The sequence below is a fragment of the Rhipicephalus sanguineus genome, chromosome 1 (genome assembly GCF_013339695.2).
Source record: "Rhipicephalus sanguineus isolate Rsan-2018 chromosome 1, BIME_Rsan_1.4, whole genome shotgun sequence".
NCBI lineage: Eukaryota > Metazoa > Arthropoda > Arachnida > Ixodida > Ixodidae > Rhipicephalus > Rhipicephalus sanguineus.
The window spans coordinates 225,224,035-225,249,061 of record NC_051176.1 but is presented as its reverse complement, the minus strand read 5'-3'; the positions used below and the strand labels follow the sequence as shown (position 1 = coordinate 225,249,061).

Sequence of the window (25,027 nt, the reverse complement as noted above, 5' to 3'; positions counted from 1 at the left end):
GAGCTCTCGGGCATCCCGAAACGTCATTCCGTTGCAGGCGACGTCGCTGGCCAGACGAAGCTCCACGGTGTGTGAGCGAGGCAGCTCAAGACTACGTCGTGCCTCCAAGACCGCCGTCTCCAAAAAGGGGGAGGCCCGGCGCGTGACGCTCACCGGCCACCATGCCTCGGGCATTCCTCATCACAAACAAGCGCTACAATTCGACTGTCGACCACGACGACGCTGACCAACACCGGCCCGCCGGGGGCGGCAGAGGTGAGACGGGGCTTCCGCCTTTTCTTTATTTTTCGCCGCTGCGACGATTGCTAAGCACTCGCGCGCACAGGCTCTTTATAGAAGGAGAAGTGCAGTTTGTCCAAAGCGCGAAAGGGGAGCGATTTCAGCTGTTGAATTCGCGCTTTGGAAAAATGTTCTCCTGTCGGATACCTAACTAAACGCTTTTTGACCGGAGAACAGCTCATTTCAAAATACTGTGTCGATTGAAGTGCCACCTTAGAATCAACTTTAAACTCCCAGTCGACGTCCAGGGATGAAGTTGTTGAGTCTGGTAATCTATTAAGTGAACGCACGACGCTCATGTTCGTTTGTCTTTATCTCACTGGACACACTGGACAAAGTCTTCGTTATCCCGTGAAAACCTGCTTAGAATAGCACCCTATCCTATTGGTCTCATCGCTGCACAACAAGCGTCTTACCGTGTGGTGCCAGTTTATTATTACGGCTCTAACTGAGCCTGTACTTTTTGACACGCATGAGGCTCCACATCCTCTCCGTCGCAACTCTAAGCTACTGCGACACATTGGCGGTAGCTACTGTTTGCTAGCGCCAATTTCATGCGCAATAGGCTAAAGCTATGCAGTGTGCGACACACTGACGCTTGCTTCTCTGGTGGAATTCCGCTCGATGTCCATTGATTACATCCATTTGCAGTACGCATTTCTTTAGGTTTTTTTTTTTTTTTTTACGCTTGTCTGTCTCTTTCCGACGTTCAGCTGAGGAAACACTGGCTCTCTCAGTGACAAATCAGTCGCAGTCCCGAGGTGCGCCAGCCTCGCCGGCGCTCCTCGACAACTGCGACTCAAGCGAGCATATGCAGCGTTCGTCATATAGCGACAGTGCCCGTCGAATTGCGGTGCCTCTCGTTCCGCTACCCGCTGCGCGATACGCACTGCTTCGCCATTGACGGCAATGGCACTTTACCGCATAGCACTCATGCACTACCTGACAGGTGAGTCAGAGGGGAGCGGACGGCCGCCGAACCGTTCGGCATCGCGCGATCGACCGAGGCAGTTTGCTTCCTGTTAAAACGCTCGTTTCCTTGACTATGCGCGCCGGCTCACGACGACGGGTGATTTGCTCCTTGATTTTTTTTTTTAATGGAGACTTTGTCTGCACTGTCGCTTTGAAGACTGACTTGTCCTTGGGCACTCAATGCGTGGTTGACATTGTGTTTGGTTAATTCGCTTTAGTTAATAATTATAATTGTTGGCGTTTAACGTCGCAAAACAATTCGCTTTAGTTGATGTGATTGATTCTAAAGCACTGTGCCACCTTACCATATGCGTCGCTTTACTCGAATGAACTTTATGCGTGCATGCTGAACGCTCTTAACGGCAACTTTATTAAGGTTGTCGGTAAAAGCAGAGACAAATGAATAATAATAATAATAATAATAATAATAATAATAATAATAATAATAATAATAATAATAATAATAATAATAATAATAATAATAATAATAAAATGAGGCGGATAATCAGATATGTTCTTTGTTGTCTCAATTACTTAGTGACAACACTAACCGTTTTGACATACATTTTTTGGGTGGCCCAGAGAGTTTCTAACTCTGAGAGCCTTTTAGGCTTGTTGGACTACATGCCCTCTATCTTAGTGAAAGAGGTGAAATTCCTGCTGTGGCGCTGGCGTAAGATTGGGTTTGGATGTGGTAAAAGCAAATTCTTTGATTTGCTTCTGCCACGACCATGTCTTGGAACAGTGAACGTAGCATACAAGACAGGTTTAGCAGGGAAAGAGATCGAACAGTGGTAAGAACTAGTTTTCTGCTACTCCATTTCGCTTCTAAGTGAGCTGAGGCATTTCGAACAGGTGGTGAATACATTACCAAAGAAAAAACTACCCATGAATACCAGCTTAAGACAAAAAAAAAAAAAAAACGAGACAGGAGCAAACAGTGGAGCAATAAACTCAAGCGTAAGGTTTAGTGGGAGAACAGTTCACACGCAAATGTTCTTCAAGAGGAAACACATGATTCCACTGCTCGCGATACACTTGACGCATAGGTGCCGTCTTTGATGCTGGGTATCGAGACGCGTTAACCGCACACGTGAAATGTTGTCTTGTCCACCACAAGTACGCTGTATATTTATTATATGAGCTCGATCTTACACGAGGCGTGTTTCGTGAAGGAAGCACCTTGTCGTGGAGTAGACGAAACGAATAGCATGAAAGCTACGTAAATTAGCGATCGCTTCGCTTATGCATGCACAGTGGCCCTGTGACAAAGGCATTGGAGTAATTCGAAGTGATGCGGGTAGTTTTCGTGGGAATTTCTCAAAGTCATCAAAACTCACATGGAAGAGATGCCGAAAGGTGAGGAAAAATGAAAAATTACTGCTCTAAGAAACATGTATTGCGGCGAAAAGGTACTGGCAATGTACATAAATATTCTGACGACTAGCAAGCTTTGTGTCTCAGTGCAAATAAAAAAAAATATATTATAGTGAATCACTGATCGGAAGCTACTGTAAAGCTATTCGTTTAAAGAAGGATAATTCATAAAAGTTAAACGACCAACACGGAATAGTCAGGGACAAACTTAACGAGGTCACATAGCCCAGAGGAGCACGCCTCTATTTCTGGGTATGCGTAGAGCTTTTCACGATGCTTTTAAACGAAATACGGGAAAGAAGGGGACGGGGACACCCTCCTTTGCCGCCTTATGTTAAAAAAAAAACAACATTGTGAGGCTCTGCACAGATGAGCATACCTATCAACGCGCCCAGTTTGCTGTCTTAATCACACCTCCTTTAATATTAATATTCAGGAAAGGCGAAGAATGTCAAATAAAAAAAAAGTTCACGGCATAGCGATCTTCAACGCACGACTACTAATCGCGCGCTGCAGCTCGCCGATGGAGGATACAAAGCATGCAGAGTGTGCAAAAATAGTTGGTGTGGTAGCATCCACTCACTCCTCCCCTCCTGTGGCATGCCTGCCAGAGATCATGTAAAATATAGTATTTTCCACTGAGAGTAAACTAGAGGCAACGCGAGGCTCATAAAGAACGCGTATTTGTAATCAAAATGCTATAATTTTTATATCAGTGGCGGTGCAGGGGCCTTGTTTGGCCACTGCACAGCCTTACGCAGTCATTTGAGGGAAAGATAACCTCTGTTTGGTGTAAGCGTCATTCTTGGTTAAACACGCTTTTTGGCACATAAATAGCCTCCGCGCTTGTGTGTCTCTTCTTATTTGTTTTTTTATTGAAATAAAAAATAAATGAAAGAGTTGTTGTCACCATTGCCTGGCGATGGCTACCCCTTTCCACTTGGTTGTTACGATAGAAAAAAACATTAAGAAATAAATATATACATACATATATGTAGTCCTGCATTTGGTAGGTTCAAAAGTTCTCGTTTCAACAGAGCACACGTGAAATCGCAGTGCACGCTTTCAATGTAGTCCGCTCACTATTCACCACAATTTTAGTGCCTTCAAAAAAAAAAAGGTTGAAGAACTTTCATTGCTTTGCGATTTATCCGAGATGGCCATTGGGCCTAGTATTTTCGCCAACTAAAACGTTCGCTCCGAGTCCAGCGAGTGGAGTTGCCGTTCAAGTCGCTGTCTATGTGTGTCATGCTTGGGACAGTCGAGCAACAGATGATGGACGTCCTCGTCGTCGTGGCCGCACGAACATGTTGACGATGGCGCACGCTGAATCCGGAATGAAATGCACGTTGTATAAGCACTTTCGTGTCCTGGCGACGCATGAGTGTGTCGATACGTCGTGGGAGCTGAGGGTCTAATTGGCACTCAAGATTAGGGTCAACAGCGTATAAGATCGATTCGTTTGTGCTGTCTGAGAACCAGGTGGACACACATAATTCACTTTCACTCTTCGTAATATGCCATGCACGTCGCATTGTGATATAGAAATGAGGCGTGTTTATGTATAATGATGAGCGGCTTTTGCCAACTCATCTGCCATTTCATTTCCCTTGATTCTGCAGTGACTCGGAACCCGCTGAAATATTACGTGTTGACCTGACTTTATATCTTCTGAAAGCTCTTTTAAGATAGCGTATACTGTACGTATATCTATTTTTCCGGAAGTGGCATTTTCCCCACACGTAAGAGGCGCCAGGAAATCCGTGATTACGACCCACCTTCTTGGCGTCGTTGACAGTTTAAGAAAGCTGATGGCTAGCAAAATGGCTACAAGCTCCGATGTTGTTGAATAGGAAAAATGACCCAGCCGGCACGCATATTCTTCATGTAACTCCGGAATGATAAATGATGCGGCAGTCTCTTTGGTGACGGAGCCATCAGTGTATTTGTTTGTACCTTGTCTATGCGCTGTTCTATAAGACGTGAGTTATCGCGAAAACTCAGAAATATATAATGTAGACAGGGAGTCATGGATGTGTAATTAAAATGAAACGGGGACAGTAGCTGACGGCACAGTGCGTCTTATTTTTTTGCTCATTACGCTTACTTTTCCTACACGCAGTACAATCAGTTCATACTGGTGCTTTGGCATTAAGGAGCAAGAGCGGCGTCGGGCACATTTATAAAAAAGCTCAGGGGTGCGCAGAAGTCTATCGACCACCTCCAACACACACACACACACACACACCACACACACACACAAACACACACACACACACACACACACACACACACACACACACACACACACACACACACACACACAACACACACAAACACACACACACACACACACACACACACACACACACACACACACACACACACACACACACACACACACACACACACGCGCGCGAGCAAGTTCACGCGGCCGTGTTAGAAATGTGTAGATAACGACGAAGACGACAAGCCGCGTCAGCGCGCCGAGCATGTGCCTGGCAACTATTCATTGACACCCGAGGAGGTATATGCCGAACGCGACCACCTCGGTGCAAGTAAACAGGCTGGTGGCTTCTGTGAGCTAAACTACATCGACAGGCGTCGTGTTTCATCGTTGTGTTGTACTGGATGCTGTGTTTATTTTCACGTAGCGCGGCCCACGCACGTGCAGACCGCGGCTATATACGAGCAGATGGCGTCCACTGTTCCCTTGCAGAGACCGTTGATGAGTGTGGGCATGTCCGGCTTTGTGGCCAGCCCCTGAATCTAGAAAAAAAAAACAAACACAATGTACCAGCAAAAGTTGACGCATGCTGTTGTGCGCATTCCTGGTGCCCCCCCCCCCCCCCTACCCCTCCGTTTACGTAGTAAATGTCATATTGCCAGTGGACCATAAAGACCACTTTTGAGTGATTGCATGGATGCTGTGGGCGTCCCCTTTGCTCCACTGCAATACCCCACTGCAAAGCGCTCTCACGTGAGCCCCGTCATAATACCTAAAGGTGTGAGTTTCCCAGTGAGTAAAGACTGCATACGATGACAACTTTCCCGTCATTGGGAAATCAGAAAGCGCTGGTCCGAGACAGCGTTATGGCAAGTCTTGTGTAATGGGCATGCCCTACACGGTGAAAGTAACGCCTGGGGACTCGTCACTCGAATTACAATGTCCTCGAAATGCACATACATTTGGACACGCATGCCCTCGCAGATGGCTATCTAAAGAAAGGAGCACCTCGAGAATGATATTAACCCGAATATCTAAGTGTCATGTTGCACGCGGTTCAAGTGCACTTCAAAGTTTACGAAATCACCCGTCAAATTTCGGAGACGTACAAGTGCGATGAATGGTAAAGCGAAAAGCCTGGCGGAACTTCATGACCGAGAGAGAAATACGAAGAGCAGATGCTTAGAATTACTGTGAAGTGTCTATCTACGCATGTCGAGGCGATGTCTTCTTTCGTTGTGATCGAAAAACTGCCGGAACAGCCTATACAATGCTCGCTTTCGCTGACTATGCAGTGCACTGCGCATACATAAAGCGGACGGTTTACGCAAGTTGCGGGACTTGGACAGACCATAAAAAAATCGCGTACCCCCGCGCGTACAACATTCTCAGCGCGAATATTGCGTTAAAAAATGATCTGCCGGTGAGCAAGCTGCGGCGTCAGACAAGCTTGCAGCTTCGAACGCGACCGCGCAACATCGAGCCGGTCCTTGCGCGCGTGCTCTTCGTTAAATCTTTTACATTTATATATTTTTTTGTTTCCCTCGGGCAAGACCTCTTTTACGACCAGGGAATCACAACGGCTCGTCGTCCAGACTCCGCTGACAGGTTCCAGAACTCGTCTTGCCTCTATGGGTGTCGAATAACCGTTGCGTTGTAAAAAATTGTTTAAGAAAACGTTCTGTGGAGTAAGAGAAAAAAAAACGCATCCATCAACTTCTGTGCACCTTTGTATCACGGCAGAGAGTAAAATAGGGAGAAAAAAACGGCCGCCAGCGCACCATGAGCGTGGCACGTGGGTCGTGCTGTACATGACATGCGTGTCATGATTTTCATGTTAACTCGTGTTATTTACGTTCGTTACAGAGTAACGTAGCTCAATACGAATTTCGGGGTAGATCAAGCTAGCGAAACCGCCGCCAGCGCACCATGAGCGTGGCACGTAAGTCATGCTGTACATGACATGCGTGTGATGATTTTCATGTTAACTCGTGCTATTTATGTTCGTCATACAGTCACATCGCAAGATACCAATTTTGGTATATATCAATCGAGCGAAACGGCCGCCAGCGCACCATGAGCGTGGTACGTAAGTCATGCTGTACATGACATGTCTGTCACGATTTTCATAGTAACTCATGTTATTTATGTTCGTTACACAGTAACGTCGCGCAATACCAATGTTGGTATATATCAAGCTAGCGAAACGGCCGCGAGCGCACCATAAGCGTAGCTTGTAAATTATGCTGTACATGACATGCGTGTCATGATTTGCGCGTTAAGACCTGTCAGTTATGTTTGTCATACACTCTTGTCACTCCGTACCAAGTTTGGTATATATCAAGTTAACGAAACGGCCGTAAGAGCACCAAGACTGTGGCATGTATATCATGTCTTCATGACATGCACGTCATTATTTTCATGTTATGACTTGTCATTTGTGTTCGTCAGTCATGTTATGCCATACCAATTTTGGTGTAAATTCGATTAACGAAACTAGCAGGAGAGCACAAAGTCGTAGGCGGCTAGATAGATAGATAGATAGACAGATAGATAGATAGATAGATAGATAGATAGATAGATAGATAGATAGATAGATAGATAGATAGATAGATAGATAGATAGATAGATAGATAGATAGATAGATAGATAGATAGATAGATAGATAGATAGATAGATAGATAGATAGATAGATAGATAGATAGATAGATAGATAGATAGATAGATAGATAGATAGATAGATAGATAGATAGATAGCATAGAGCGCTCAAAGTCGCAGAAGTCTAAAAATGCTCGCATTTAATAAGCTTCGCACTTTGTTTTAATAAGACCTTCTAGAGCCCTCCTCCGCTATACCCCCCCCCCCCCCCCCTTTTATATTGATCGGTAGCGGTTTTTCGGTATGTTTTTTGAAGTCCCCGTAATGCTGAAAAAAAAAATCCCGCTACTCCTCCGCCAGGACAGAGACAAGAAAAAAAAAAAACACGAACATGGAAACCATCTTTGCATTTCTTTTTTTTTAGCCAGAAGATAGCTAGTTGGTGCACAGGGCTGTGTCACTTATTGTATAACCTTGGCGATACCAAAGTATATCTGGCTTGCTTCCGACTGCGCAATAACAAAAAGAGGGCGTGAGTGCTTATAAAAGAGTGAATTTATTAGAAGGCCGAAAGGTCGCCCTGCTTTAGCCTTCTACGCTGCACAGCTGATATCTGCGTAACCACATGCTCCGCGTTCACTGTGCTCTGAGAAAGGTGAAAGAGAAGAGTATAGGTCATTAAGTATAGGGGACATAACTGCAAATCTGCACGACCTTCGTGCTACAAACGGGTGGTTGTCTATTTTCCCTTTCTTAGGGGACATGACTGCAGCATGTCAAGCATGGTTACCGAATCTTGACCGCCTCCAGGTCTTATTCGGACGCGCGAAGCGCATGCGGGAGCTCAGTATTCCTTATGCTCATATTCCTTTTTTTCTTTTGTCTGCTTGGCAGAGACGCCCGCTTCTCATTGGTTATCCATCCGGAACCAATGCTATCGCGAAGCTTCGTCATTGTGCTGTGATAAATTATAAACCTTTCTTTCTCCAGTGATGTTACCAATTTCGATTAAAAGGAAAGTCGAACTCAAGCTTAGCGCGGTTGTTATTGAATGTTGAGCAGTTGAATTAATAAGTAGGCCGACAGTGGCTTTTCCTTTTACACTCTCCGCTCGAAATTATGCAGCGACGGACTTTCGCCGAATGATATGGGAAAAATCGCAACACTGCTGCCGAGGGAAATTTACGCTGTATGACGGTCATACAGCGTAAGTATACGTACATACATTTGTCATAGCTATCGTGCCATATGTTGGGCTCAGCATCGCGCACATGCGATGTTGGGGTACCGGAAACCGTTCTTTTTTCATTAGGGTTTCCTGTTTTGGTTTCCTCTGGCAGAACAGGATAAGACAGAAAAAAGAACCTGTAAGATGTCCTTTGAAGCCCCTAAGTGTCTTGAGCTTAAAGTGATTACATTGAACGGTAAAAAAAATGCTCGAAAAGAAAAACCCCCCAAGGTGTCCCCGTACGGGAGTACATAAAAAACAAACGAGCCCACAGCGTCCTTGCACGCTCATTGCGCTTATATCGAGCTTGCAGGAAAGAGAGCTCCATCTGAGCTGAGGACCACCGCTTCCGTCTCTTCGTGTCGGTTTATTTTGCGTTTGGATTTGCGTCGGCGGTGTCACGCTTCCGTGACGTCACATCCTGTGTCAGTGCACCTCGCAGCGCCGAATCCAAGTGAGGTGAATATGCTGCACAAGAAGAAAGAAAGAAAGAAAGAAAGAAAGAAAGAAAGAAAGAAAGAAAGTATAAAGAAAGAAGAAAGAAGAAAGCCACTAGAAGATAAGAAAGAAAGAAAGAAAGAAAGAAAGAAAGAAAGAAAGAAAGAAAGAAAGAAAGAAAGAAAGTTGACAGCCGCCCCACCTTCTGCAGGCGCGACGCACACTTGCGCGCAAGATGCAACCGACGGGAAATCCGCGTGCCAGGACCTGCGGTTGCGCGCGCCCGTTCGCCTGAGATCGCGGCGCTTAAACACCGAGTCAAAATTAACTTCGCGCGGGAGGGGCGATCCGCAGGCAGCGGCTAGCATGCGCGGAGAGCAGCAGCACCGCCGCCGTGGCGGAGAGAGTTCACCCCAGTGCAGTGTGGGCTCTGCCAGGTTGCGACGCGAGCGAACAGAAAGAAAAGTGTCGTCGTCAGAAGGGCCGGAAGTGGCCACATGTTGAATGCCCCGCTACCGGAAGCTCTTCCGAAAGAAGAGACCACGAGTTGGATATGGAGAGCCCCCTTAGCGACCGAGGCTGTTACGGGAAGGAAGTGCTTGAATTACAGCACTGTTTAACAGATTGCACGCTGCTGCTAAGAAGCTGGAAAACTTCATCTCAAGTATAGAGACAGTCACGGGGAGATTGACCGTTTCTTGCCTCCGTCTAATCTATGTTGATTGCGATTATTTCTATTGGCATCCCTTTCCAAACGAGGCGCTGACAAACAGTCAGCCAGGTTGAGCTAATCACGTCTTATGCACATGCATGGCAACCTCCTCGATATTTCTCTCTTCAGTAAGAGCTCTATTTATACATTAAACAGTTACCATATGTCAGCAACAACTCGTGTTCTATCAATCTCTTCCCTGCCTTTATTTAGAGCGCAGCTCTTAAGCACCCGTTCGTTCCTTTCGCGTTGTCCTCGGCGTGACCTAGCGAATGATTGGTACAAGCGGGGACGAAAGAGGGCGAGTGTAGAGCACAGCGGAGGTTGAAAACAGTGATAGTTAAAAGAGCGAGAGGAACAAAGTGGATAAAGGTATAACGGAAGCATGAATAGGTTAAGTTGTTCTTGTGACGTTGGTTAAAGACGGCGTTATAGCGAGGCGAGCGCCAGTTGAAAGGGGGACAAGGAGGTGCATATGCTCTACCCGCCTCCGCTCTGGAGCGCGCGCCGCTGAAGCAGACGGGCGTCACCGCCGACAGGACCCTGTTCGCATATCAACCGAACTTGAAGCACCTAAGCAGCTGCACTAAAATTTCCCGTTATGCAGCACTTGTAATCGTCGGTGAATTTTTAAAAGCGACATACGGCAAAGAAGGGTGTGTCCCGCCCCCCTTCTTCACCGCCTTTCGTTTTAAAACATTGTGAAGTGCTGCGCGGACGCAGTGATGAATACCTTCCACCTTGGACAATTTTCCATACTATTCATACCTCCCACCGTTAATATTAAGCGAGGCCAATGAATGGGTAAACAGAGTGTCAAAATGAAGCAGTAACAACTGCACGAAAGCAAATGACATGAGAAACTTCAGCGCAACACTGCTAATCGTGCACTACAATATAAATCATGCAGCCTTTGCAAGACACTTGATGTGGTAGCATCCATACACATCCCCCTCCTGAGGCATGTTTGCCAGTGATCACATAAGTATAGTATATTCTCCATCGCGAATGAACTATACAGGCAACGTAGAAAGAACGTGTGTTTGTATTCAAAAGTGTGTGCCTTTACATCAGTGGATCTGCAGTGGATAGGAGTATCATGGCCTTATTTACTATAGGCGTGGTTGCGAAACACCGAGTCAGCCATTCGAGAGAGAAAGAGAGAGATAGGGGGGAAGCGAGCTGACCCCTATTTTATGTATGCACCCTTTCTATTAACACGCACTTTGGCACCTTCTGTGTAACATAAAGAAAATAACAGATAGAGTAACCAATAATCCTCGAGCAAAGAGGATAGGCTTGCCATATAGTTTTATATATGACGAGCCATTCCAACAAAGAACATTGCTGGGTAGCGAGTAAGTAATTTTAATCTTGTACTGCAAGGGCTCTCGTTTACATTCCGTAGCTATCACTGGGCTACTCTAGATACGCATTAGCCGATATCTCTTGATTTGTTAGAAGACTGGGCTTCTTTTAACGCCGCCCTCATACTCTGATATTAACAGCGTGTTCTGTTGCCGTCCGAAGCGACGGAGGACGACAGCTTCTATGAGCTTATATTTTAGCGCGCGTGTTGAACAAATAGCCTCCGCTAGTCAGAATGAACCCGAGAGCTTCCACCACGGCGTACAACTCAATCATTCCACTGCTGGGATGGCTAGAATCATACTATTATTCATTATTTACGAGTGAAAGCGTCCTCGCAAACTGTTGCGCGTGAAAGACGTTGACAGGGAACATAAAAAGACACGCACGGAGCGCACACTTCCAACTAAAATTTTATAAACGAGTATGACAAACCAACAAGCCTTTCACACCTTGCTGTTTGACTTCACGAAGTCTATAACCCACGATGTGTTTGTCTTCAAGCCGTAATCTTCTACCCAGCTGCAGGCGTCTTGTTCATCAGTGATGTTCGCCCGAAACACGTCAACGTCAGGCGATGAACTGTCATTGTCTTTAACGCATTTGAAAGCGCGGCGCGCCGACGTCTCACATGCGCTGTTTTCCGTGGTCATAGCCGTACAACACCGGCGTTGCAGGGCTGCGAAATGCGTTGGCGAGAACAGCCGCGAAAAAAAAAATAATAAAAAACACATCGCACACTCGAACCCAAGGCGATCACGTCTTGCGACAACGCGAGATGACAAAAACACTGGCGACAACACATATATTCACGTGAAAGCGTGTTCAGCGTTAAAAAAAATAAAAGCAATCAGTCCAACACAACAACGATTATGTCTTGCTAATACGCGAGGGCTCAGAAGACACAGCAGACAGCACAGATATTTAAGGGCGAGAGTGTTCACTGTTAAAAAAAGAAATAAGAAACGCACAGTAGAACACAACAGCCGATCGCGTCTTGCGGCAGCGCCAAGGCACAAAAGACAGTGGCGACAACGCAAATGTTCATAACAAAACAAAATGCACAAAGCACAAGGTACAGTCGAACTCTACGGCGACGACGGCGTCTTCGGTCAACGCGAGAGCAGTAGCAGTTCACACGGCCGCGTTCACCGTTTAAAATTCCCGCGAAAGGCACCCCGAGACGGAGAGTCGGTCTTCGCGTCGTGGCGGCCGTTGCTATAGGCGTTCCGCGGCGGTGTCCCTGTGTGCGCGCAGCCAATAGCGCGCCGCTGCCGTTGGCATGCGTTGAGCGCTCTGGATATTACAAACACGCCGTCGTCGCGCCGGGCACTCTTAAAGAAACTAAGGAGTGCGCAGAAGCCTGGCCACCACCTCCAATGTGATCGGTCAAGTAGGAGAAGAACCTTAAGCCAGGACAAGAAAAAAGCAATATTTTACGCCGTCGTGTAAACACAGATGTGTGCATAACGACGGGGACGACAGGGCACGTCTGCGCACGGAGGCGACCTGCTCGTTGCACCGCCAAACATGTGGCTGGCAACCATTCGTTGACACCCGGGGAGCTATATACCGAACAGAACCACCTCAGTGCAAGTAAACAGGCGGGCGGCTTCTCGGAGCTAAGCTACATCCACAGGCGTTGTGTTTAATCGCTGTTGTACTGCATGCTGTGTTTCTTTTCACGTAGCTTCATGGCGCACGTGCGTTCGCAGTGGAACTGCAGAGACCGTTGCCGGGTCCAGGCATGTCCGGTGTTGTGGCCCTGCCCGAACCTAAAGAAACAATGTGGCAGCAAAAGTTGACGCGTGGACACGTGCGCGAGAGCCAGTTCGGTATGCCTCCCCAGGGTCCCCCCTCGCACCCCCCCCTAACTTCTCCCCGTTTATGCAGTAAATATCGCAATGCCAATGAACTATCAGGGACACTTCTGAGTCATTACAATGCCTCACTGCATAACAATTGTAACTGGGATATTCCCAGTGGTGTAGCCAGCAGAAAAAGCATGTTGTGACAGCGTTCCTGTCATTGTAAAAACAGGAGACTGCACTCGTCCGAGACAGCGTTGAGGCAAGTTGGGACTTAAAACCTGCATAATTACATTGTTAGCGTTTTATGCAGGGTCTCAACCCTATACGTTGAAAGTAACCGTCGGAGACGCATCATTTCAGTTCAAATGCGTACCGAACGTGCATGGTCTTGAACACGCATGCACTTGCTGATGGCTATCGAAAAAAAAAGGAAGGAAGGAAGAAAGAGCACTTAGAGAATGCTGTTAACCCGAATGTTTAAGAGTGATGTTACATGCGTTTAAAGTGCCCTTTTTACGTGCACGAATTTGTCGGCGAGCCAGCTGCAGCGTCAGACGAGCTTGGCGCTTCGAACGCGCAAGCTCACCATCGAGCAGCAGGGAGTCCGGTCCTTGTGCGTTTGCTCCTTCTTAAATATTTTCATCATTTACCTCCTCTTTTTCTTTTTCCTTCGGGGAAGACCTTCTTTACGACCAGAGAATCACAACGGCTCGTCGTCCAGGCTCCGCTGACAGGTTCCAGAAGTCATCGTGCCTCTATGGGTATCGAATAACCGCCGCGCTGTAAAAAATCGTAAAGAAACATGTCGTATCTGGAGTGAGAACGGAAAAAAAAATAACGCAGCAATTTTCTGTGCACCCCTGTATTGTGGGAGAGAGAAAGAGAGAAAAATAAGGCTTTTTGATAGCCTTCTAGAGCCCGCCCCTGTTTTTCCTTCTCTCTCCCCTCCCTCCCCTATATCTACGACTGGTTAGCGTTTTTTTTTTCTGTAATGCTAAAGTATTCCCAAATACGTTCCTCGCTCACCTTTCCATACCATAAAAAGAAAGGGAAAGAAAGAGAAATAATGTCAGGAAAAAGAAAAACATGCTTTCATTGTTGTTATTCTTCGCCGGAGAAAACTATACTTTTTGCATGCGGCTGTGTCGCTTGGTAACCTTAGGCATAGCACTGCGCGGTATCTGGCTTGCGTCTCCTCCTTTAGCGTGGGACCTGGTGTAAGCATACAAAACGCTGACCTAAGGAAATGCGGCCGGTGCAGCGAGTGAAACAACCTTCGTGCTGTCTATCGCTTCAATGCAAACACAGTATGTACAAAGCTATGAGCTGTCTGGTGATCTCTATCAAGAATGGGCACACGCGACCGCGCCGGGGCGTTCAAAGTACGCAGTTGCTAGCGGAGTCAAGCAGCCCCCCTCCGCCTCTGGGACCTCCATGGGCCGTTGGCGCAAAGGAAGGCGGCCAGCGCATTTTCTCTATACGCTTGAGCCGCGAAAGTCCGCTGCACCCACGTGATTTCCTTGCACATGACCATACGATGCGCGGGGTGATGCTATCGTCCTTGGATTTTATACGGAGCCTCACGGCGACGGTGACGGCAAAAATGCACCTGGAGTGTAAAAGAAATCTAAAATGCGCAACATGGTAATTGAAACTAATGTGTATCACGATGCTGCAGGCGCGGTCGACGGAAATACGCTTTGTCTCTGAAAGAAGAGCTGCCGGTCAAGGCTGTCCGAAACATGGTTAGGATTATCATTCCATTCACCTGCATGTAACCGTACCTGAAAGACTCCATACGCCGTCGTTTGGCATTACCGTCACCAGCATACTTACGTGAATCACCAGCATACTTACGTGAAAAGAGGCTCAACGCTGATTAAACGGCCATTGTAGCTCTTTTGTCTGTTAGGTTTTGATACTACGAGTTACGCATGTAGTGCTTTGTCGAAGCGAAATGATAAGAGTTGATCGTAAACGCTTTTTAACTGCACTAACAAACACAGACAAAGAAGAGGGAAGAAGACTATCCTTTACGACGAACGTCAACCAACTGGCCCGACTTGGTGCTCTGCTTCAGGATAAGAGTTCAGTATAAGATTAAGGTAATTTGTGGTTTTATTTTATGGTTTACCCGCAGTTATGTGTACAATATGACCAGAAGCACGTTTGCACACTGCCGGGGTCAAATAGCTTAATTAAAGGGGCACTGACATAAAAGTTCAAAGTCGAGATGTGCCCTTCATTCGATTGCTCGGTATGCATAGGTCTTCTTGGCCAAATTTGAATGGCGTCAGTCGCGTGAAAGTAATTTTATTTCGAGGGCAAACAGCGTGCAAAAGCTTAACGGGAGATTCAGCAACCTGCGACATCGACAGTAGTGCTATGTGTTTCGGTGCAATACATTCCGCACATACCATCCTGAGTGACGATACGCTAGTAACAATGACGTCGACAACCTGAGTGTATTTATTGTGGCGCCGACATGCGCCGACGCCCTGCGCCGCTCTCAGCCAGTAGCTCTCCTTGCTGTCCCGATCCGTGCCTGCGATTCATCGTGTCGTATCGACTGATTTGTCCTGTGCTCCCCAGCGCGAGTGCGTTCAATCGGAGCGACTACGGGCCAGCATGTCGGGGAACCGCTGCGTAGTGCAGAGCTGCTCGTCGAGGCGCGGAAAAAGTGGAAAGTGCGTGGCGTTTCATCAGGGGCGTAGCCAGAAATTTTTTTCGGGGGGGGGGGGGGGGGGGTTCAACCATACATTATGTATGTTCGTGCGTGTGTTTGCATATGTGCATGTATGTATATGCAAGCAAAATTGAAAAATTTCGGGGGAGGGGGGGGGGGTTTGAACACCCCCCCCCCTGGCTACGCCCCTGCGTTTCATGCATTTCCGAGCCGCGAACCTCAACGCAGCCAGTGGGTTGACTTCGTGCGCGCCGTTGGACCAAGCGATTGGACGCCCGTGATCAACAGCCGCATTTGCTCGCTGCACTTTGCTGCGGGCTGCTACAGGGTGAATCCTGTGTTGGCGAAGCAGTTGGGTCTGCCTGGCAATACGAGGCTTCTTCTCGAGGCCGGGACTATTCCCACCGTATATACCGGCGTGTGCCCCACTCCAGCTGAAAGCAGCGATTCACTCGCCAAACGTCCGCGACATGAGGTGCGTAGTTGGTGTTCCTGTGCTCCGACAGTACGGAGAGCTTTTAACGGAGAGCATTTAACGCAGAGCTGGTCAGACGAGCATCGCGAGCCTGCCGCTTCTTCCAGATCGTTGACATGATCACTTGTCTATGCTCACCGCGACGACGGCGACGACGGCGATGTTGGCGACAAAGACATGGCAGCACGTGTGCTCCTGGCGGACGAAATGTCAGCTGGACGTGACGTCAATTTTTTCTTTTTTTTTTTTGCGGCCGCGGGTTCAGCTGGGATAGAGTGTACTAGAAACCTTTCTAGTGCACTCTAGCTGGGGTGCGGCCTCGACGTAGCCGCGAGGTAGCGCTGCCAGCACTACGAAGTGGCGGGCTTCCCACCCGTTTTGAATCGCGTTCGATGGCGGATATATTGATCAATATTACAGTTACTTATTCGTCCCTCCGCTGCACTTTGAGTCGCGAATCGTTACTAGGGGGTCAATAGCTACTCGCAGATGCAAAAAGATCCATATGCGTAAATTTTATGTCAGTGCTCATTTAACAAAACAATGAAAGGCGTCGTTTCTCCCTTTTTGAGACGCGCATAATGTATACTATGTATATATGATCTTCACTAAACAATCGAAAAAGTGGAAGCACTCGCGCGTGCAGGGCTTTCTCGCTTCGTCTATGAATTCTTCACGCCATGCGTCCGCCAGTGTGCGCAGCTTGCCTTTAAGTGCGCAACGATATGAAATAACGTTTTTCTGCGGAACCCCCCTGGGAGACTCTATATATCCCCATGCTGCAAGCACATGCGCGATACGAAACGCGCCCACGCATTCTTTCACAGACATAAACCAACAGGTACTTTGGCAGTGAGAACGCGTCCGGAATTGGCCACTCACACACAAACAAACAGGAGAACTAGCACAGAAAGAGAGATAAAAAGAAAAAGGCGCACAGGCATAGAGACACCAGCCAGGGGTCGAGCGGAACGGTAGACTGCGCCTCCTGCTGCGGCGTGGCACTGCAGCCTGAGTTTACTCAGCGGCGGTATTTCACGTTCGGCCCGGTGGTCTCTGGCGCGTCGCCAGGCCAGCGCTGTCTGCTAGTGCGTCGTCGTGCGGCAGACAACGGCGCGCTGCGCTAAATCGAGCAGAAGACGACATCCCGACTTTCGCGCGAGACAAACCCCGCGAAGAAAGCGAAACACACAAGGCGCTGCGTCCGGTGCCGACGACACGTCGACGGTGGTGGTTTAAGCAAACTACATGCAGAAAAACAAAGGGGAAGGGGAAAACTCTTCGAAGAGGTCGGCGTGCGTGGTTCGTTCATGCGGACCGCGCCTCAGCCCCGTTCTCGCTCAGACGTCCGTATAACCCGTGGGTCGCCATTCTTGGCGAACGCCGCGACGGCCGGTGCCTGCGTCTCGTCGACGGCCACATGCCTCTTTCGGCAGAGCCGGGCATATTTCAACGATTATCGAAACGTTCTGCGCTCCATGCAGGGACCCTTTCACGATGGGACAGGCCAGCGACGCCAAGGTCATCGCTGCCAAGTGTTGGCATTTTAGCGTATACCACGGCGCCCCCCTTTTATCGGCACCTGCGCTCGCGGATCGAAGCTGGTGTCCGGGCGAGGACCTCGCGAGCGCTCGAGTGATTCAAGTGTCCGTAATCTGGGAAGCAGGGGCTTACACTCACGGCTTCTGCTCGTGCTTCATAGAAGCAGATCGTGCCCCATACGGGGCGAGTGCATGCGAAGAAGCATACCGTCCGACCAACCATCTTAATATACAAAGGACTACCTTGTGGTTAGCCATAAATGTGCAGCACTTAAAGGAGTACTGACACGATTTTGAGGCACCCCAAAATGGACATATTTCGTTTCCATGATATGCACTATCAACGCTCTCCACACACCGGAGCTAGACAACACTTAAAAAAATATTTCACTTTGATCTTGAAGATTTCGTCGCCCAGTATCTGCAAGCCAACCCCACCGCAATGGACATTATCACGACAACTCAACACAGTTCACTGGGTTGGCGAAGTCTGCGTCCTGCATACAGCCTAAACCGCAGAAATCGCTGGCGGAGTCGCTGGACGACAATTCACTCATCGTTGTTTACGTGAACCACGTGCGACTGACAGCAAATGGCAGAGCTGGTGCTAGCATCTCGCGAGTTGCAGTCTTCCCGGGACGTCATACTTGTGTTGGCACGTCACTGCGAAGACCCCTGGGCACCGAAACCGAAAGTGCTTTTTTTTTAAGGTAGCGTCATTAAAAATATATTCAATGCATTCCCAAGCACTATGACACTTTTTAGGGTTCTCGACACCCGTGTTTTCATTTAGAGCAACAACCAGAAAATATTTATATTTCGTGTCAATACTCCTTTAACAAAATCAGGGTTCGAAACAGGGTTCAGAAGGATTGCTGTTTGGGCAAGTTGGTGTTTCAAAACTGCAGCATGCATTAGCGCGACACATATCAGAAAAGAACCACGAAACACACGAAGAGACAGATAGGCGCTAACGTGAAGTGTGCAATACGGAATCGGTGGGTTGAATAGGGGACATTCACGTGACGTCAAGGCACGCCGTTTTGTTGCACAGCTTCTGGAGATGAACAGCTCGATGTAAGGAGCAGCTGTTCAATATGCTGGCTGTACAACAATACACCCGCTTCTGCAATGTACTTCTGTGGAAGGGTGTTGAAAAATATTTTGAACGCACCGCGCTTTGAGTGTTAGCGCGAAATCCATTGTTTGTCGCGTGTTGGTGAAGTATCAAATGTTTTAATATGACCACTATGTGTATTATCGGTTACATGACGCACTTATGGATCTGCCGCACCACTGTGTGGTCCATTGCGCTAGCATAGAAGCAACATGTGCACATACTTGAAATAACGTACGTGATGTGCACGAATGTTACGCAAGGTTGATCGTTGTCAAGCGCCTCATTGTGGTTGCGGGCACAGTTTTTTTTTTAAAGACGATAGTCTTTCTTGGGGAACTTAAACGCAGAAATTTTGGTCTGTCTTTCTGTCTTTCTGTTTGTCGGCACGTCCCTCGATTCAGCCACTCGGCCAAAGTTGAACCACTTGCCCAAGGGCCAGCCGTCTTGAACTGGTACGGCTGTTCATACTTGTGAACGTTGTCGATCAAAAAGTAAATATCATGCATATCTGAGGTGCAACATCACTAGGTAAGTATTAGGTGGCGTGTTCCTTTAATAGAAAATGCATACATACGTAATTTTAAGGACCCTAGTTTCTTAAGCTGCGCTGAAAATGCATAAGAATGGAAGCTTGAGCGAGTTGGTATGCGTTCATCTTTGTTGAACAGCGCTCACTAGACGACGACGAAGTAAAAGAAGGCACAGGACAGGCGCTGCCTGTCCTGTGCCTTCTTTTACTTCGTCGTCGTCTAGTGAGCGCTGTTTCAACAAAGCTGAAAATGCGACTGCGCTGAAATTTGCCTTCCTCCGTGCCCTTCGCACGAGCTCATTGTTGTGTTTCGGTTTCGGTTCTGTATTGCACTGTACGAATGCCATGGGTTGGTGTTGAAAAACTTTAGTTTTGAGAAGGCCAAGAAGGTGAAAAAAATATTTAAAAAATGAAAAAGCAGCGTTGTGGGCGGCCTTCAGGCTGCCGGTTGTGGGCGCCGCTCTGGCGTTCCTGTTTTACCCAGGCGACGTGTAAATAAAAGAGTGTGTGGAGAGTACTCGTTGAGTGCGGACGTTTCTCTGCTTCAGCGCTTCGCGCCAAACCGCGTTTTCGGGCTGGCTGGCGTCCCCGCCGGTCGCGTTGGTCACCGCCGGTCTTCGCCTGCTGCTGCGCCGGGACTACCAGCATGCAACACAGCACTCATGTTTCCCGACGTATTGCCAGATGGCGTCCATATCTCACACAGCGCCTCTTCTATCGTCTTTACACGACATTTGCAGTGAAGCACGCAGATACGCGGCCAATTTTTTTACAGCTTTCTTTTCTCCTGTCCTGTGTCGCTTCTTCGCTATAGTGCCGGTGGCTAGATGTTTGTCTTCCGGTTAACCTCCTTCTCCTAGCTCAATTCTTTCTCTCCCCCCCCCCCCCCCCCCACTGCTGGGTACCCAACCTGAAAATTATCATGGCGAACGCCTCCGCCTTTCTCCCGACTGGAGATGTCCTCTGGTTAACCCACCTCTCTGTCCTTTTCTTTCATCTTCCCGTCTAGCTCCGCATGTCGGTCTTTTACTGTTAGGGCGGGGCTGGTACATGTGCTCAGAGCGCGTAATATTTATGAGCAGACCTATAGTGCCCCAGCAAACACTTTAAATACAGATAAGGGGTCTGGGCTGGCTTTTGATGCGCGCAGGGTTGATCGGTCGTGGAGCACTGTTTGGCTCGAGCATGACGAGCCACCACTGACCAGCCCACCTCGTCCTCGCGTTCGCAGAGAACAGCCCCGAGCGGCGTGTGAGCACAGCTGAGGCACCTGCCGATCACGAGGCGGAACCATCATCGCGCGTCCCGGAGGCGACGGGGCAGAGCTGCTGGTCCTCTTGGAAACCGGCCAGCCCGAGGTCTCCTGCCAGCCTCTCCCGGACCGCCACACCTGTGTCCGAAGAGCCGCTCAGCCTGACGGTGCATGATGCGCAACCACAACTCTCATCTGCAGCAGCAGCCGCTTCGGCCAGCATACTCGCCGCAGTACTGCAGCAAGTCCGAACTCTTCAGGTGAGATGCCCGCGTAGACAAGGAAAGATTATGCTTCTTTGTTGCGATCGCGCATTATATGCGTGTTATGAATAGAAGTATTCTCCTGAAGCCACGTTCTCAGAGATTTCAGTGAGATCGATCCGAGCAGCGATTCTCGCCATATATGTATAGACAGTATAGCTATATCCCCGTAAATGAAAGCTTACCGGCTGCATGACATGCTCATGTCCAGGAAATTGAGCCATCGACCGCTAGTGCCATTTATATGCAGCTGTAAAGGAACAACGGAACAACGTAACAACGAACGCGACGGCAGTGTTTATTACGTGACTTGCACGACATTCCATTACCAAGTGCCAAGTCTGTCTTTACTGCGAAAACACTCCTTTACTTCGTGACCACTTTTGTGTGCCTATTGAAACTACATAGCGATCTGTTCAAAAAGCTGGTGGTAACGCCCATTTAACTTCACAAATCGTCCGTCTGACGTAACCAATACGACACAGTAGCGGGCATGTGTCAAATTCAGTTTAATTCCGGAAAGTTGCCTGGGTTAGATCAATTTCGTCAAAGGCTGTAGTGAACAGGGACATGTGCGCGTAACTTTTTGTCTGTGTGTGAACGCTAATTGAAAGAGAAAAACTAGTCGTTCTGGAAGGTGGGAAAGAAGGCCACCTTTGCTTGAAAACACTAACAAAAAAGACTTGATTCAAATGGAAGACATTCAAGAATATGAAAGCGGCTCCACCGCATGTCGTATTGAATAGTTATTGTCTGCTGCGGGTATAAGCGAGAAAACAAAAATTGTTCTCAAGAGCCAAAGAAACTGTGGCCTCAGGATAATGCAAACGGACGCTTAGAAGCCGTTTTTCAGGTTAACAATACCGAAAGCACAAATCCTCAATGGCGAAAGCGTGTATTGCCACAGGGCTCAAGAAATATAATCAGTATTATTGCAAAATAGGTCACTTGGAATTTCCTGTGAGCATATATGAGAAATACGTAGACGCTGAATGACCTTTAATTTTTGTTTTACTTGCGAAACGTAAGAAACTGGGCCTTTCAGATAAAATGAAAAATGCCGCTACCATCAGTAATAGATAACAGGGGCTGCTTCCAGTCAAAAATACAAAAAAAAATACTTTGAACGGTATCCTCACCCTCTGAGCGTGAAACCGATTTAATCACTCGAGTTTAGCTTTAGCAAGGAAGACTCGCCTCAAAATTTGACCAAAACACAAGCTTGTCAATGAAGCGAAAGGAACTGACACAATTGCAATAAAATCAACGCTTAGGGACAAGCCTCTTGCTAAAGACGTGAAATAAGTTTATACAGGGACATTAAATTGAATTTGAATAGATGTAGCGGACAATTATAACAAGGTGAGAAAAAAAGACAAAACATCTGAGTGAATGGTGGGGCCGGAGAACTGAACTCGGTTATGAGGAGGGCTGACAACGTCTGCTTTCTCTCGCAGGAGCCTGGCGGCACCTCGCGACTCTCGGGCAGCGGGGCCGGTGAGCCGTACTACGCGTGTCCCGAGTGCGGCAAGCGGTACAGCACGTCGAGCAACCTTGCCCGACACCGGCAAACGCACCGCAGCGTGACGGACAAGAAGGCGCGCCAGTGCCCGCACTGCTCCAAGGTGTACGTGTCGATGCCGGCCTTCTCCATGCACGTGAGGACGCACGGCCAGGGCTGCCAGTGCCCCTTCTGCGGCAAGTGCTTTTCTCGGCCCTGGCTGCTGCAGGGTCACATCCGCACGCACACCGGAGAAAAGCCGTTCAAGTGCTCCCAGTGCTCCAAGGCGTTCGCCGACAAGTCCAACCTGCGCGCCCACGTCCAGACCCACTCGCCCACGAAGCCGTTCGTGTGTCGTCGCTGCGGGAAGGCGTTCGCGCTCAAGAGTTACCTCTACAAGCACGAAGAGTCATCGTGCATGAGGGTCCGCGCCGCGGCTCCGACCCCACCCTCGTCCAAGGCGGAACCCGAAGTCTGAGTGGCGGCGCCGTCGAGGCACCAGCGCTGGATTTGACAAGTGCATTCTCCCAGTGAGGTTGTCACGCCCTTCTGGGTAGCCAGTCCGCATGGCGCCATGTCCGCGTCGTGGCGCTGACTCTTTCTTTTTTTCGGGTGACCAGTGCCTTGTGGCTCATCTTTAATACCGGTTCTTTCTACAGCCACTGTGGCAGTGATGACGATGTTCGGCCTGCCGAAGCCTTCACCCTTATCAACGTCCGTCCATTTTTGTACACGTGTTATTTAAGTGAGACGTCAAAAAGGTAGCCTCAACACTGCTCTGCAGGGTGTTTAAAGAGACGGCTTAGAATCATATCATTGCGTTAGCCGTAAAAGAGCTGATGACTGTTGCTCTTTGCCAACGTATACTTTGGTACGCGAGCATTCGTTCACGCCAAAACAATCATCCTTAGTTCTCTCTCTCTCTATTTTCCCTTCATTCAAATACTTAAGCATTGAGGGTGTCTTTGCACGAACTAATATGCAGGTGAGGTCGAGTTTCTCAGCTGATCACAAGAGTGTAGCGCTAGTCTACGACGTGTGCCCAGCATGTCAGCATTGTTTTCTGCCTCTCTTATTTAATGAGCCATGCACAACGATGTCTCGACTTGCTAGGGCTCATGAAGGATGCTTATACAGAGAATACATATGTAGTTAGATAACGTCCTTTTGCAGTAGTCATTATTAGTATCATATCTACTCAGAGGCTTTTCAATGCCCACCAACTATATCAATGATATATTGCTGGTGTATAAATTCATGCCGTTATGTTTATTTATTTAGCTGTATTTTTTTACATGGAGGCATGACGAATATAAAAATGTTCTAGCATATTCATGCCATCTTTCTTCTTCTTTTAACAGTGGTGTCATAGGCGTTTGCAGATGGGGGAGTATCATGATCATCAGATGTGATGGGTTGGTAGGGACGTGACGGAGAAAACGTGCAGCTGAATGATTCGAATAATGCTTCTGAAAAAATGCATTCTTGTATCAGTCATTTAAAAACCAAACGGCATGAACTCATGCACCGACCTACCAACCTATGCAATAGGCTGAAGTATGTTTCTTTATATTCACACGATTATAGTCTTCAAATGACCCACTTTTTTGTTGTTAAACTTGCTTCACTCGAATCTATTTGCTGATTTTTCTTAATAGCAACTCCAGGAGACCAACACGGAAACTCTCCTTCTTTGGCAGCACAACATAAAAGAAAGCAGTGACTTATTCCACCTTTATTCTCTATTTCCATTCATTATATTCGCAATGTGCACGGCTATTCTCTTCTCTTTTGAGGAAAAAAAAAAACGCCCTTTAATATGACTATTTTCTGCTGGTTCCTTTGTTAAGTTTCTACTTAAAATATCACACAGAAAGCCTACACACTTTCACGTATTCATATGCTGGCGCTTTCTTTTCCCGGAAGTTAGCTTAACAGCATAGAGAGATTATGTCATATACAAATACCGGCTGCTTTCGACAATATACGACGGCAGGGCTTGCAAGTAGATGTTCCAATACGCCAAGAATCGCAATCCGATGCTCTCGTGGGATGTAGACCCACCGTTCGCAGAGTTTTTACACCGCTGAAAACGAAGGAAACTTAGCCGTAACGCATAGTCAACATCTACTTAACGTGCCATACTTTACTTACTTTTGTTTGTTTATGTATATCTGAAAGCGTCATTCAGTGCCGCTATCAGTCCATTTAGTACTGACGTGAATACTTTTGTACAGATTAAGCTGATCAATTAAGAGAAATGACGACGTATAGTTCTTTAGAGCGGCAATAAGTCAAACTAGTTGGTAGGGTAGGGACTCACGTCAGAAGAAAGTTGGACGTGCAGACAAGGACGAAAGTGTTTGTCAGTTCCTCTCCCATAACGTTCGAGCCTGCACGCTCAGGTTTTTATTCTGCACTGAAGTTCTTCTTTTGCTTGCAGGCCACACAAAAAACCTTCGATGACGTAAAACGGTGCACAAAGTGTCGATATTTGGATTTTTAAAACGTTTTCCTTCGGGAGTGAGTAGTGACACTATGCATTGTTTAAGAAAACTGCGTCACAGAGGAGACGAAAAGACTTTTTTTAACCACACGAACACAAGCGCCGCACCAAAAACTCGTCCGACTATCAGTACTACTTAGCGC

General features: G+C 47.7%; 1 protein-coding gene across 1 annotated transcript in view; it reads left to right on the top strand.

Moving 5' to 3' along the window:
• LOC119373361 (transcriptional repressor scratch 2) overlaps positions 1-25,008 on the top strand; it is a 30,210-nt gene extending 5,202 nt beyond the window's left edge. Inside the window, exons 2-4 of the mRNA XM_037643387.2 lie at positions 38-255; positions 20,594-20,874; positions 22,335-25,008. Coding sequence (XP_037499315.1) covers positions 162-255; positions 20,594-20,874; positions 22,335-22,856 — 897 coding nt within the window. The 5' untranslated portion in view covers positions 38-161 and the 3' untranslated portion in view covers positions 22,857-25,008. The remainder of the gene's footprint in view (positions 1-37; positions 256-20,593; positions 20,875-22,334) is intronic.
• Positions 25,009-25,027: the final 19 nt, after the last annotated feature.